This window comes from Salvelinus sp. IW2-2015, linkage group LG10 (assembly GCF_002910315.2).
Source record: "Salvelinus sp. IW2-2015 linkage group LG10, ASM291031v2, whole genome shotgun sequence".
Lineage (NCBI taxonomy): Eukaryota > Metazoa > Chordata > Actinopteri > Salmoniformes > Salmonidae > Salvelinus > Salvelinus sp. IW2-2015.
The window spans coordinates 14,429,016-14,445,495 of NC_036850.1; the positions used below are offsets into that span (position 1 = coordinate 14,429,016).

Here is a 16,480-nt window from a genome sequence, read left to right on the forward strand (position 1 = left end):
ACCTGTCCTGCCTATGTCTCTATTCCTGTCTCAGTCCGTTCTCTGTTTCTCAGTCCGTGGCTCTTCCTGTTCCTTGTCTCAGTGCTGTCTGCTGCCTCTGTCCCCGCATTCCTGGTCCTCTGTCCCTGTCTCTGAGCCCTGTCCTCTGCCTAGGTCTCTATTCCTTCTCATCCCGTGTCTTCTGTCTCAGTCCGTGTTCCTCTTGTCCCCTCCCGTCCCCCCTCTGCCTATGTCTCTATTCCTGCTCAGGTCCGTGTCTCTTTCTTGTCCCTTGTCCTTGTCCAGTGCCTTTGTCTCTGCCTCTGTCGCCATTCCTGTCTCTGTCCCTGTCTCTGAGCCCTGGTCTCTGCTATGTCTCTATTCCTAGTCTCAGTCCCTTCCCTGTCTCAGTCCGTGTCTCTGTCCCTTGTCTCAGTGCCTGTTCTCTGCCTCTGTCCCCCATGGTCCTGTCTCCTTTCCCTGTCTCTGGGACCTCTTACCTGCCTTTGTCTCTATTTCTGTCTCTCATCCGTGTCCTCTGCTCCGTCGCTGTCTCGTGCCCTGTTCTTGCCTCTGTCCCCATTCGCTGTCCTGTCTCTGTCTCTGTCCCTGATTTCTCAGTCCGTGTCTCCGTCCTGTCTTGGCTCAGTCCTGTCTCTGGTCTTGTCTCAGTCCGTTGTCTCTGTCCTGTCCCTTTGTGTCAGTCCCTGTCTCTGTCCTGTCTCTGCCTAGTGCTCTATTCCTTCTGTCTCAGTCCTCTGTCTCTGTCCCTGTCTCAGTCCGTGTCTCTGTCCCTGTTCCTGCCTATGTCTCTATTTCCTGTCTCAGTCCCGTGTGTTGTTCCCCTGTCCTTGTCTCAGTCCGCGTCTCTTCCCTGTCCTGTTCAGTCCCTTCTTGTTCCCTGTCTCTGCCTATGTCCGTATTCCTGTCTCCGTCCTGTTCAGTCCCTGTCTCTGTCCCTGTCTCTGCCTATGTCTCTATTCCTGTCTCAGTCCCCTGGTCTCTGTCCCTGTCCTGTCGTCAGTCCCTGTCTCTGGTCCCTGCCTATGTTCCTATTCCTCAGGTCCCTGTCTCTGCCTCTGTCCCCCATCCTGTCTCTGTCCCTGTCTCAGTCGATGCTCTGTTCCCTGTCCTTGTATCAGTCCCTGGTCTCTGTCCTGGCTCAGCCGTGTCTCCTGTCCTGACCCTGTCCTTGTCTCATCCCTGTCTCTGTGGAGAAGCAGACTGTAGAGCTTGCCAAATGCTGCCTGACTGAGTTGAGTCATTGAAGAGGGTTGGCAGTGGAGTCGCAGGTAATCTCTCGCCCCTTAACCCATTTTACACGCCTCACCACTCCCTAGAGAGGTGTAACGGGGAAGGAAAGAGTGCAGGACTGAGTTGAATATTCTGTAGACTTATTATTGTCAACTGAGCTACACGTTTAACATTGTATTAAGCTAGTAAAAAAAAATAAGTTCCCCATGCAGCATCAAACAGGATCTAACAGCAACAGTGTATAAGTAATTGCTGCTGTTAGCATTGAGGAAGAAGGAGAGGCGTGAGAAGTGACATACCAGCCAGCTATGGTGATGGCTAAACCATACACTCCCCGACCCCCTCCTCGTCATTAGCCAAGTGTGTCATAGGCCAGTGTGTATTTCCCTATGCTAATGCTGGGAGGGAGCGAGCGAGCGCGGTGTGTCATGGGGAATCAGGCTGCCCGGTGCAGATGTTTCAAAGGTTAGAGAGTGTCCTCTCAGAGGGCCTGTGGGCTGCCAGGGGCGATGGAGATGGGAGCTGACAGCAGAGAACCAGAGTCCAGGTGAGGCTCCCCAGACCAGGCCGGAGGACACTGATACCTCACCATGGGAGACCCAGCTAATACACACACACATAAATGAACACACACATACACACAGACACACACACAGACACAGACACACACAGAGTCTTCCCAAGACCAACCCCCATCATTTCCCAGTAATTTCCCAAACATTTCCAATGTGAGCCAGCCAGTTATGTGTGTTGTGTATACAAGGTCATACTGTACTGTACAACAGCAAATCAAATTAAGAGAGTCAGTGCAAAAAAGGAAGATACAAAACATAATAAAGGGGTCAATGTAAATAGTGTGGGTAGCTATTTGATCAACTGTTCAGCAGTCTTATGGCTTGGGGGTAGAAGCTGTTCAGGACCGCTTGCCGTACGGTAGCAGAGAGAACAGTCTATGACTTGGGTGGCTGGAGTCTTTGACAATTTTTAGGGCCTTCCTCTGCCTGGTATAGAGGTCCTGGATGGCAGGAAGCTTGGTCCCAGTGATGTACTGGGCCGTACGCACTACCCTCTGTAGCACCTTGTGGTTGGATGCCAAGCAGTTGCCAGCGGTGATGTTGCCAGTCAAGATGCTCTCAATGGTGCTGCTGTATAACATTTTGAGGATCTAAGGACCCATGCCAAATATTTTCAGTTTCCTTAGGGGGAAGAGATGTTGTCGTACCCTCTTCACGGCTGTGTCGGTGTGTTTGGACCATGATAGGTCCTTAGTGATGTGGACACCGAGGAACTTGAAGCTCTTGAACCGCACCACTACAGCCCCGTCGATGCAGTCCACAATATGTTCCTTTGTTTTGCCCACATTGAGGGAGAGGTTGTTGTCCTGGTGCCACACTGCCAGGTCTCTGACCTCCTCCCTATAGGCTGTCTCATCGTCGTCGGTGATCAGGCCCACCGCCGTCGTGTCGTCGGCAAACTTAATGACGGTGTTGGAGTCGTGCGCAGCATCCTTCCTGTTTCTCCCATTTCACATCCGATTTTAATTGGAGCAATTCCATTTACACTCCAAGCACACAGTGTAGTAGACAGTTGTTACTGTATGTGTTTCACTCCAATTATGAAATCAATTTTCTTCCTTGAAGAGCAGCAGGAGCAGCTAAGACAGACGAGAGAAAGAAACACGCCACTACATCATATACACAGACCTGGACAAAGTAAGCCTGTTCAGTGATTTCATGCAGGATTTTTGTACTATTGCGTCAGACTGTAAAAGTGAGTCAGCATAGAGATTAAACCATTCATACATAATTTGACTGTTAATGATGTACTAGCAAGGGGAGTTTGTGCTTGAGCAGGGTAGGACAGAGGTCACAGTGCCTTTAGATGCACCATCGAATAAATGTTAGTTTCATAGCCGACGTAGGCTGCGAGCAAAATCAATTAGTCAATTACAATTAGTGCTTCGGGACTTTCACAGTACAGCAGAGCAGCAATGTTTAAACACAGAAAGAACCACATGAGGATGTTTGCCTTTAAAGTCAATAGCTTTTATTAGCAATAACACCTCTATGGATAGGGAGCGACAAATTTCCTCAAATAAACTCAGGAAAAAAGAAACATCCTCTCACTGTCAACTGCGTTTATTTTCAGCAAACTTAACATGTGAAAATATTTGTATAAACATAACAAGATTCAACAACTGAGACATAAACTGAACAAGTTGCACAGACATGTGACTAACAGAAATTTAATAATGTGTCCCTGAACAAAGGGGAGGTCAAAATCAAAAGTAACAGTCAGTATCTGATGTGGCCACCAGCTGCATTAAGTACTGCAGTGCATCTCCTCCTCATGGACTGCACCAGATTTGCCAGTTCTTGCTGTGAGATGTTACCCCACTCTTCCACCAAGGCAACTGCAAGTTCCCGGACATTTCTGGGGGGAATGGCCCTAGCCCTCACCCTCCGATCCAACAGGTCCCAGACGTGCTCAATGGGATTGAGATCCGGGCTCTTCCAGCTGGCATGGCAGACACACTGACATTTCTGTCTTGCAGGATAATCACGCACAGAACGACAGTATGGCTGGTGGCATTGTCATGCTGAGGGTCATGTCCAGGATGAGCCTTGCATTGAGGCGTACCACATGAGGGAGGGAATGTCATTCCTGTAACGCACAGCGTTGGATTATTGGCCTGCAATGACAACAAGCTCAGTCGATGATGCTGTGACACACGCCCCAGACCACTGATGGACCCTCGCACCTCCAAATCGATCCCGCCTCCTAGTAGGCCATCGGTGTAACGTTCATTCCTTCGACGATAACGCAAATCCGAACATCACGCCCTGGTGAGACAAAACCACGACTCGTCAGTGAAGAGCACTTTTGCCATCCTTGTCTGAGATCCACGCGACGGATGGGTTTGTGCCCATAAGGTACCTTGTGCCAGTTGAGTGTCTGGTGAGGACCTGCCTTACAAAGAGCCTACAAGACCTTGCAGTCTCAGACTTTCTCAGGACCTATTGCGGACATCTGAGCACTGATGGAGGATTGTGCGTCCTGCTGAGTAGTAACTTGGGCGTAATGTTGTTAGCCATCCCTGTACCTGTCTCCGCAGGTGTGACTGTTCGGATGTACCGATTCCTGTGGTAGGTGTGTACTCCATGTGGATACTGCCAAATGCGGACGGAAACAGCTGTATCCATTCCTGTCCCTGTAGAACTAGTTCTTAGAGGCGTCATGCACACGTACGGACATTGGCCAATTTATTCCATGGCACCACCATTCTACGCAGTCCTTCATGCCCTCCTTGCAGCAGTGCCTAAGGCACCATTGCACGCAGATGAGCAGGGACCCTGGGCTAATCTTTCTTTTGGGTTTTTCAGAGTCAGTAGGAAAGGCCTCTTTAGTGTCCTAATTTCCATAGCTGTGACCTTAATTGCCCTACCGTCCGTAAGCGCTAGTTAGTGCATAAACGACCGTTCACGAGGTGCATGTTCATAATGTTATGTTCATTGAACAAGTCATGGGAAACAGTGTTTAAACCCATTTACAATGAGATCTGTGGAAGTTATTTGGACTTTTTAACGAATTTATTCGTGATGAGACAGGATCCTGAAAAAGGGACGTTATCTTTGTTTGCTGAGTTTATTACCAGCGCTCATGTATAATGACTTCATCTTTAGCTTGATATGGGTCCAACTCAGTGTTCCTCTGTCAGGGTCGCAGGGTTTCGTCCCTCCATTTATCCCAGGTTCCCAGGATTGAGTGTTAATCTCTCATTGTTTAGCGTGAGCTCTAGCTGCTACTCATTGCTACCATGCTGGGTCTTCTACAGTCAGAGTTCAGATACCAGTGCTAAGAGTCTGGGCTTTACATCCCTTCTCTTAAGACAGGAAGAAGGCTGGAAGAAAGGCTCTGCAGCTCAGTGTTCATCTCAGCATGCTGGTTTCAGCCAGAAGCCACGAGGCAAAAGATTTAATACAGCCAGGCAGGGAGGACGCTCCTCTCAGAGGGGAGTTACTGGGAGCAGAGCGGCCTGCAGAAAACGGACCCCAACACAGGCCCCGAGCCAGAGCTGACCTGGGAGCACCACACAAACACACAAATGGGTTCCCAGCAGCGCAGACACACACAACTCCCTCTCTCACTCACACGCACACACACAACAGGATGACTGCAGCATGTGTTTTCATTAGGGCAGACATGGTCAGGGACAAGGAGCTTTGGCTGCTGGGTATCTGGCTGCACTGAGAGAGAAGGCAGAATCCTCTCTAACCGCCATGCACTGTGCAATACACAGAGAGGCAGTATGAGAGGGAAAGGAGAGGAGGAGCGAGAGAGAAAACAGATTAGTGAGAAGTGAGATTCAAAGTGATATGATGAAGAGGGATTCCTAGTAAATGTTACATAGGGAGCAGGAGAAGGCAGTTAATTTTGCAGCAAACTGAGAATTGAAAAGGAGAGTGTGGCGTTGGAAAAGGCTTTTTCTGAGAAAAGGACTAAGTGTTATCGTGGGATTGGGACTGAGAGTTGGAGAGTAGATGAAAGTGAGAGTCGGAGAGTGGCCCACAAGTGGGATGTGTGTGATTGTGACAGAAAAGCACATGGCACGCATACTGTAAATTCACACACACTCACACACAAACAACACACACACACCCGCGGCAGGCACACGGCATAGGGGTGCTGTTGATACCAGAGCTCCACAGCACGGCTGACTGTTAAATGGAACATTATTCTCCTGATCTGGCATGACAGAGGAGGTCTAGCAGACCTCTAAGCTTTCAAAATGGCATTTAGTGCTTCAGCTGTGGATTACAGAAAATTCTCATTTGTAATGCAGCGGAGTCAATCACCACCTTCCGGAGACACCTGAAACCCCACCTCTTTAAGGAATACCTAGGATAGGATAAAGTAATCCTTCTAACCCCCCCCCTTAAAAGAGTTAGATGCACTATTGTAAAGTGGTTGTTCCACTGGATATCATAAGGTGAATGCACCAATTTGTAAGTCGCTCTGGATAAGAGCGTCTGCTAAATGACTTAAATGTAATGTAAATGTAATGCTAAAAAAGGAGAGGGGGAAAAACAGTTCAGCACAGGGGTAAGAATCCCTGGTCCTGGAGGGCCGCAGGCACTTCATGTTTTTGACCTGGAAGACCAGGTGTGTTGAATTTAGGCAATCACTGAACTGATCAAGTAGCTTAGTTGGTCTGGTGTGGTGCCTAGTTGGAACCTAATCCTGCAGTACCTGTGGCACTCCAGGAACACGGTTGCCTACCCCTGGTTCAGCGGTTCACGTTTTTGTTCCCCATTTTCGTCATCATAAACGGTAAGTGGGACAATAGTGATATTTATCTATTTTTCACAGCAGCGTGTGTCATCCCTTCAGGTCTAGTTTACACATGAGAGAATTCAGTCGGGGTGATACATGTCATAGGAAACATTAGGTCTTAATACTTCTGTCAGCCTTCACAAAGATGTCCCTGACGTTTGATAAGAAGTGGAGCACCGTTGGCATAACATCAGCCCTACTCGACAACAGGATCTCTACCTTGACCATAGTGAACATGTCACCATGACGTCATAGTGTGTCGACTTTCCTCTCTTCCTGTGTCCTGTGCAGAGATCTGTCTGTTGACGCGGGGTAGAAGAACAGCCAGCGTCAGAGCAGACACCTACTGCCGTCTGTACTCTCTGTCTGTGGACAACTTCAATGAGGTCCTGGAAGAGTACCCCATGATGAGACGGGCCTTCGAGACCGTGGCTCTGGACCGGTTGGACCGCATAGGTAAGAGACTACATAGTACAACATGACTTTCAACTCCATATGTATCACTGTAATTGAGCTGATCGTTACAGCCAATCATCCGCCTCTCCACTGTCAAGTATTTTGAAGTATGAATCTATTCAAAGACGTGTTACAGTCCCCAGGTAACACTCTGTACTAGATTGCCACTGGTTAAAATCCCGGATGGAACAAATGAAACGTGATGTTGTAGTAAATGGATATGGATTGGCTGAGTAAATTACAAAGTGGAGTCAGCTGCCGGTCACTGTACTGTACATGGAGGTGTCTGTCTGAGAATCAAACACAGATGTGCCAAAGCTGAGGAATCCTCTGGAGGGGAGCTGTTTCCAGCTAAGTGAGCAGCCAGCGAAGAGGAGAGGCCATGCAGTCAGTGTTTGTGTATGTTAGTGACCTGCTCAGGGCCAGTTGGACCAGTAGGCAAGGCAAACAGATGTGTCATATTAGCTCAGATGTCTCCACCCCTCCCACGCTGGCCTCCACACATCTGGCACCGTGGGCCCTGGCTGCCAGGGAGGAGGGACGGATGGGCACCACAGAGAGAGGAGAGGAGACAACTCTCTCTATTCTACAGGATATTGTTTTATCATCTCATGTGATAATCTCTCCAGGCAGGGACAGTGATGTAAGTTAAAGAGAGGAAAACCCCATGGTGGTGGTGAAGAACTCACGATATATAGCTCACCTAGTTGTCCTAGTGAAAGTAGTGTATTTAGTTTGGTTAGTTATATACAATTTACATAACAGATAGTGACAGATAAAATGTCCGGTGCTAACAGTAAGAGAATGGATCACATCTGTTGTATTGGCCCTGAAGAACAGGGGAGGTAGGTGTTTGGAATACAGTAGTTAAGTACATAAAATACTGGTTATTTTCATACTAGCACCACTTCAGTGACGTGTACAGCGTGTGCACTGATATGACACTTCATTCAGTTCTCAGCCAGCCCAGACAAATAAAAGATTCACAGTGAACGTCAGCACGCCTCGATCATAACTGAACTATCTCTGCGTGCTTCATTACGGCCCTGGGTATGTCTCTAATGAAATGTTGAACAATGGCTGCAGGCAAGGGGCTCTTTCTTTGGTGAAAATGGCTGCTTTGAAGCGATGAGGGAAAGCCTCCTCCTCCTGCCTCCAATATCAACCTCTCCTGGTCCTGATGCCTGATGCCTTTGTGTCTGCATGTTGTAAATAGATGGTGTTCACCTTTCCCCAGCCCTCCTGCATAATGAAGTCATTCACACAGCGATGCCCTACTAATTAATTACTGTCTTAATGGACCCTGTGCAATCGGATCAGAGCTGGGCCTGCTACGGCTGCGTGCGAGCGGCGTCGGGGTCAGGGCAGACCGACAGACAGCCCCCAGCACTGCTCCCCCTAATCGCAAGCCTCTCATATCTGAAATGGAGAGAGATTGATCTGGGCCTAATTGCATTGACAGTAGCGAGCTGAGCGTGCGGGTACTGTACGATTTCAATCCCACCACATAGCACCAGCCTTTCAGGATTAGTGCTTTAGAACATACGGTGAATTAACCCTGTCACTGCTGGCATGTCCACCCAAGACGGATAGGGCCAGAGTTGAGTTCAACTTTTTGTTACTTAGCTTGTCTTGTCATAGAGAGCTATTTCAGGCCATCCCCATCCTGTCTCTGTAATCTGGTGAGTGGCTGACCCCTGACCCCTCCACCACTGGCCATGGAGCTCTGGCCATCCAATGACAGCAGKGGAGCACTGCCCTACACTGTGAAATCACTGACGTTAGTGTGAACACTGACCAGRRCCTCATTCTTTCCATATCAGTCAGCCATGTCCCCATTCAGAGCCGTGTTTCATCTGCATTCACTTTGCCTCTTATCTACGGCTCCACAGTAAGAGCTAGTCAAACAAACACACACACACACACACAGCCTGCTGGAGCTATCATGCTTCCTCTGTGTTATTCCCCTTGGTAGGCTACGTCCCCGTCCCCCCTCTCTCTCTCTCTCTCTCTCTCTCTCTCCCTCCTCCAAATTTCAGCCGGGGTTTCTCTTTTCAAGCTCTGTCCTTGTGCTCGGTGCTGTTAGGGAGAAGTGCTTCAGAATGCAGCGACCGTGTGAKARAGGAATCAAAGAGGAGTCTGGGAGTAGGCTGATCACAGCCYTTCTGACGCCCTTTAATAGTCAATGTGCAGCCTAGGGGCTAAAACTCAGTAASACTCAGRGGKCTTTGTTGGCAAATGTGTTGCTTGTTCACAGGATCAGGGGTGATTATGATGTAGCTGGTTATTGTGCAGTAGGGCCAGGCAGTGTGTGGCTAACTGTATAGTGAAAAAACTATCTCTAAATCAGATGCAATTCCAGAGTGTTTAACTAACTAACTGGACGATCCGGCTAATTGTACTGTTTCTGTGTGGTCTGTCTGTCTGTCTGCCTGTCTGCCTGTCTGCCTGTCTGCCTGTCTGCCTGTCTGCCTGTCTGCCTGTCTGTCTGTCTGTCTGTCTGTCTGTCTGTCTGTCTGTCTGTCTGTCTCACAGGGAAGAAGAACTCCCTCCTGCAGCACAAGGTGCAGCACGACCTGAGCTCCGGCGTTCTCAACTACCAGGAGAACGAGATCATCCAGCAGATTGTGCAGCATGACAGAGACATGGCCACCTGCGCCCACCTCCTCCAGAACATTCCTCCACCTCAGCCCCCGTCTCCGGGGCACACCCCCGTCATCTGGGCTCCCCTCATCCAGGCACCCCTGCAGGCTGCTGCCGCCACCACCTCTGTMGCCATCGCCTTGACGCACCACCCCCACCTCCCACACCTCCCCGCCGCGCTCTTCCGCCCGCCGGTCACGGTCCTGGGCTCCAGGAACCTCCAGGACCCTCCCCCRGGCCGGCTGAAGAAGTTCCACACGTCGGCMCCCACCTCCTRCATGGGGCCTGACTCCCCRTCCAGCACCCCYTCTAAACTGCACTGCTCTGGGATGGACACAGCCCTGCTGGCCTCCTTCCGGGCCCACCACACGACTCAGGGGTCAGGGGCAGCCAGCTCCAGTCAGCAGGCGTCCAGCAGCAGTGGAACCCAGCCTGGGCCTACCGGGGCCTCCGCCTTTCCCTTTGGGCCTTTCTCCTCCTCCGGGGGCTCTCCCTCCCACAGCACGGCCCAGAGCACGGCCCAGCTTCACTCACAGCCCCAGACGCAGCAGCCATTCCGCTGCACCACCCCGCCTCTCGCTGCCCTCTTCCAGCAGGGAGCCATGGGGGGAGCCGTGGGGACAGGGATGGGTGGAGCAACAGGGGGAGCTACTGGGGGGGCTACAGGTTGGTCTTCAGGAGGCGCTACCGGAGGTGAAATAGGAGGGGTTGCTGAGGGGGCCACGGGTGGGAAAATAAGAAGGGCCACTGGTTGGGGTAGACGTGGGTCTATAGAAGGATATACTACTGGAGGGCATATAGGAGGAGCCACTGGGGGGTACTCAGGAGGGGCTAGTGGTGGGCACATTAGAGGAACTAGTGGAGGCCATATAGGAGCTGGTGGAGCAATGGGAGGGGCAGCTGGAGGGCATATAGGAGAGGCAATGGGAGGGGCTACAAGTGGAATGACAATTGGAGTTCTGGGTACCTCTAGTTCTGGTTGTAGTATCAGCCCCCAGTCCACTGGTTCATCCAGCAACATGAACCCCTGTCAGCTGCTCCACAGCCAGCTGCCCCCCAAGCCTCCACAGGTGGGCTCCCTGCAGCAGTTTGCAGGCGGGGGTAGGACTCCTTGTGGGTTCTACCACCTCCCCCCTCCAGGCTCCCCATCCTCCTCCTCCACCCAGCAGGCCCCAGAGGGCTCCCCGTCTCCCCTGACCCAGTTCAGCCTGGCAGGCTTACATTCTGGCCTGGTCCCTCAGCTGTCCCTGGAGAGGTCTGCCCTGGCCTCGTTGGCCCAGTACGGCTCAGGTAACGGCTCGCCCTGCTACACCCCTCTGGGGCCTAGCCCCACGGTCCAAAGCCCAGTCACAGGAAGGACTTTCCACTACAGTGACTCGTCCAGTGCCACYGGGTCCCACAGCTCTCTGCTCATYSCCCAGACCTCCCTCCCCAGCCAGCAGCACGCAGCCGGCAGTGAGTCTCTGCTGGGGCTGGGCAGCTTCTCTGAGGATATGAAACTATTGTCCTGTTCTAACCCCTCCCTGCCCCAGGATGTGGCCCAGGCCATGGGATACTCCTCACTCCCACGCTCCTCACCACCTCGCACCTCACCCCCACGCTCCTCACCCCCTCGCACCTCGCCCCCACGCTCCTCCATGGAGCCAGGATACTGCCTCTCCTCGCCCTACTCCTCCCCCATCCTAGTTCCAAAACCCTGTAGCTCGGTGTCAGGGCACATGGCTCCTCCTGTCCCTGCCCAGATGTCTCCAGGACACCTGCAGCACCAGACTCAGTCCCCCGTGGCCTCCCCGGCCCTGCCGCCACGGAAAGGCTCTGCAGCCCACTCTGAACTAGAACCTGTCCGCTCCAAACTAACCTCCAATTTGTGAGGTTTGATCACACCCTCCTGTGCACCCTCCCTGGACTAGTACACAAACGATCTTCCTGTATGATGTCATTCTCTTTTAGCCTTCACTGTGTTCTAATCGTTATCATTTCCACCATCTTAATATTACTGTGATTTAAAAGATGACACTTAACCAGGTAACTTCGAGCTCCCTAGTCTACTGCTCTTTCTTTGTTTTTGTTTTGTCCTCGTCCCTTTTTTATTCATACGTATATACATAGAAATATATTTAAAATATATGCTAATCAAGGGACAGGAGGGTGTGAACAGAAAATGATATCCATTTAAGAGATGGTCATTTCTTTGTTTCTAACTATGCCAAATTCATATGATGGGGTTTGGTTTGATGGTTAGATGGACAACACAATAGTACTTTTTTGCAGGAACCTATGCACTAATACCTGCATGTATAGATGCTTTTTTGTGTGTTTTAAAAGAACAAAATCAACCTTTTCAGCAGAAAATACATGCTTCAATAAGAGCAGACAGACGTATTTTTTCATCCTATACAGGATCACATATTGTTGATCCTTAATCATCTATTATCGATTATATTACTTATTTATCCACTGTATAGACTTTACGAAACCTTCCGAGGTGGAGAAGAGATTTTAGGAAACCAAAAAGACTTTCCTCTGGGGTGATCAATCTGCCTCCTCTTTGGCCTGTGTGTCGTTGTATTGTCGTAGTATTGGGGGGTGTTGAGTGGGCTACAGGCCCTCCATCCCTGTAGTGAGACAGTATGATGTGTTAGTGATAGGCTTCCTGCAGTGTCCTCAACCCTGTCCTAACAAATTCACTTTGTCTTCCAAGCTCATCATGCCGCAAATGTTTTGGATGGACAAGGACAAGTTGAGCCCTGCAATCTGTGTGCTAGTGGACAGAGTGTGTGCATTTATGTGTGTGTGATAGTGACTGAGTGTGAGTGTGTGTTTGAGTGTGTGTCTGTGTGTTTAAGAGAGAGAGAGAAAGAGAGGGAGAGTAGTCTAATGCAAGGCAAGAGCTTGCCAGACTAACCAAGGGGGGTTTTGCCTTTTCACAAAACTAGGACTACCATCCCAGCTTGTGTGTGGAGTTGTGTACCTCCAGGATCCTTCAATCTCTCAATGCTAGAAAAGACTACACTCACTAGTGCTCCCAGAGCCGTCAATCACACATACTTCACAGTCAGATAATGTAGCAAACACACAGGAAATAGACAATTTGGACATAAGCAATTACGTTTATTATTGTAATGATATCAGATACCTGTGTGCTGCTTGATAGAAAAGATCTTACCACTCCACATTACTATCCACAGCTGCTATACGGTCAACGTAGACATTCTCCCACATTGAATGGCAGTGTTGAGTTAAACATGTTGAATGTATGTACATTTCATTTATTTTTGTTTAGAATAAATATGGGTTATGCAGTTTTACATCAAGGAGGTACAGACAGGAAGACGGGTCATGACAGAATAGAAATGGTAGTTGTGGACAATTTCATAGTCCTGTATGTTGAGATTAATCCCAGCGGACAAGAATGGTTGAAATTACATAATTCCATCCAGATAACATGACTTCATTCCATCCAGATAACATGACTTCATTCCATCCAGATAACATGACGTCATTCCATCCAGATAACATGACGTCATTCCATCCAGACTAACATAGACGTCTTCATCCAGATAACATTCGTAATGCGAACCAAAGATACATACATTCGAATCATTCACCAGATAACATGACGTCATTCAACCAGCGATAAATGACGTCATTTCAACCAGATAACATGACTTCAATCCATCCAGATAACTGATGTCATTCCATCCAATACATACGTACATTTCAACCAGGATAACATGACGTCATTTCACCGAATAACATGACGCCATTCCATCCGATAACATTACGTAATGCGAACCAATACATGACTATTATCAACCAGAACAATGACCGTCATTCCATCAGATAACATAACGTCATTTTCAACCAGATAAAACATGACGTCATTTCAACAGATAACATGACGTCATTTCAACCACGATAACATGACGTCATTCCATCCAGATAACATGACGTCATTCACCATCCAGATAACATGACGTCATTCCACAGAAACATGACTCATTCAACCAGATAAACATGGCGTCATTTCAACCAAGATAACCATGACGTCATTTCAACCAGATTAACATGACGTCATTTCAAACAAGATAACCAATGACGTCATTCCATCCAGATAACATGACGTCTTTCAACCAGATATAACTAATGACAGTAATTTCAACAGATGACCATGACGTCATTTCAACCAGATAACATTGTCGTACATTCAACCACGATAACCTGACGTTAATGCCAACCAGATAACATGACGTCATTTCAACCAGATAACATGACTTCATTCCAACCAGATAACATGATGTAATTTCAACCAACCAGCTGTATGCCTGGCTGTATGTTCTGTATAGACAGGTAGCAGTAATCACCTCTGCCTCTCTCCACAGCCCATCATAAGGAGCAGCATGTTACCCTGGGTTCAGACAGCTGGGTCCATCTCTATCTCAGTCACACCACTCAGCCACAACACAACCCCTGACCTCTGACCCGTGTAAGGCCAGCATGATCTTGTTGACAGAAGTGCACAGTGACCACACTCTAGTCTCTCATTACTACCTCCCTCAGCAGACCTGTAACAAGGGCTAATCACACACACACACACACAGGAACGCATGCACACGGATATGCACACACCCATGCACATGCATACACACACACAAGCCATGACAGTCTCCCAGTGCAAATTGCAGTGCTGAATTGAATTCATTTGAACAGGACAGTAAGATTTCTATTGATTAAAAGGGCTTTTAAAATGAGTTCTGTTCTCCCATTGGAGTGAATGCAGATCTAAAGTATCGGTTTTAAATCGTCTCTCTTTCTCTCTCTCCCTCTGTTTGTTGTTGTTGTTTTACACCTGGTCTCCGTCTGCAGCGAGGCGCTATCTATCTAGAAAGCTCTGAAATATTTATTCACTATGGGTGTCTGTCTGACGTGTGGCACCTGCCTCTCTGACAGGTCGGCTGACGGTGGGAAACCCACAGACATCACCTCAGACAGACAAACAGACAGGAAGGGAGGGAGGGAGGGAGGGAGGGAGGGAGGGAGGGAGGGGGATGCGTTTATTCTCTCAGATAGAACACTCAGCAGCGTGATTGGCTGGATACAGGGAGGGAACAGGGAAGTGATCAGCTCCAGTGGAGGAATATTGATGTCTATAGTGTGTACAGTGCAATCGTTAAAGCCTGTGACTGCTGGAGCTGTTAAAACACGAAGCTAATAGACTGCCGTGGCTGTTTCACATCTGAACAAAAATACAACAAGAACCTCAACCGGTTTGTTTATTTTCCACAATATGACCTCATTAAGTCTGAGTTGGGAAATGTGACTACTTTGGATCGGGGTTGAGGGAGATAGTGGTTGAGACAGAGGAGTAAATGTGAGGAGACTCTGATAGATTGAAGGAATGACGTGGTTGGACAGACGGTCAGGGCGCTGACAGGTAGACAGGCAGCCCATGGGGTTCGCAGGCTGACGAGCTGCTTGTTTTCTGGGGGACGTTGAAGGCATGTCACCCCTGCCTTATGATTGTTCCGGAGCGCTCGTGGAGGTTTGTGGGAGGCAGGAGGATATTGATTTGTGGGTATTTGAGGCAGCTTTTGGGTGTTGCTGAGGTAACGGTGTGTGTGCCTGTGTGTTTGTACATGTGCGTGTGTGTCTGTAGGAGAGATCTCAGCCCAGCGTGTTCAGCCCAGTGCCAGGGTCGATGTCTGGGAGTGGTCGGTGTCTGAAGATGGGTGGGCAGGGGAGGCACAGGTCATGGCTTAAAGAGAGATAGGCACAAGAGAGATCTCAGCCCAGCGTGTTCAGCCCAGTGCCAGGGTCGATGTCTGGGAGTGGTTCGGTGTCTGAAGATGGGTTGGCAGGGAGGCACAGGTCATGGCTTAAAGAGAGATAGGCACAAGACAGTGATCGATTAGCTTGGTCTGGACCTGCCCTGGAAGACCTGGGCCATTATCACAGATAAGGAGTGCCATAGTGTGTCAATCATTCCAGTCTGTCGTTCAGGGAGCTGTCAGTGTCCCGTCTGAATGTACATGACTCTGTCTCTTACCTAGGCCCCACCTCCCTAACACTGAACTGTCTGGTCTTCCTTTGATGCCTTATTTATTCTTCAAGTGGTGTATGTTGTCTTTGGCCATGTCTACACTTGACACTTACATGGACTTCTGCATTCAGAATAGGAAGATCGCATTGAAAAGACCTGGTCTAGATGCCACAAAGTTCCATTGTGCCTGGTTGTGTTCAGATCTGCCGACCACTTCAGGATGGAGTCAGGGATGCATGATGTGCAGATTTCTCCTCCGTCTGACACAATTCAGCCCTACCGAAAAGTGCATGCAAGTGAGCCACATCATCAGCCACTCTCCCACAAGTCCTCAGAAAACTGTGTTTTGGGTGCTGAGGGCCCCTTTTCATAATAATGTTGCGATGGAGAAATACAATACGGTTCAAAAGTTTTTAGAACACCTACTTCATTCAAGGTTTTTTCTTTATTTTTACTGTGTTCTACATTGCCTAGAATAATTAGTGAAGACATCAAAACTAATGAAAAAACACATGGAATCATTATGTAACCAAAAAGTGTTAAACAAATCTAAATCTATTATATATTTGAGATTCTTCAAATACCACCCCTGTGCCTTGATTTCGTTTACTCACTCTTGGCAATTCTCTCAAACCAGCTTCATGACGTATCACCTGGAATGCATTCAATTAATATAGTGCCCATGCTAAAAGTAATCTGTGGAATTTCTTTCCTCTTAATGCTTTGGAGCCAGTTTGTGTTGTGAACAAGGTGTGTGTGTGTGTGGGGGGGGGG

General features: G+C 48.9%; 1 protein-coding gene across 1 annotated transcript; it reads left to right on the forward strand.

The window, feature by feature from the left end:
• Window positions 1-5,774: 5,774 nt before the first annotated feature.
• On the forward strand, window positions 5,775-11,537 carry LOC139028299 (potassium/sodium hyperpolarization-activated cyclic nucleotide-gated channel 4-like). The gene is made up of 4 exons (XM_070445299.1): window positions 5,775-5,780; window positions 6,462-6,564; window positions 6,859-7,023; window positions 9,559-11,537. Exons 1-4 carry the CDS (start codon window positions 5,775-5,777, stop codon window positions 11,535-11,537), a joined length of 2,253 nt encoding a protein of 750 aa, XP_070301400.1.
• Window positions 11,538-16,480: the final 4,943 nt, after the last annotated feature.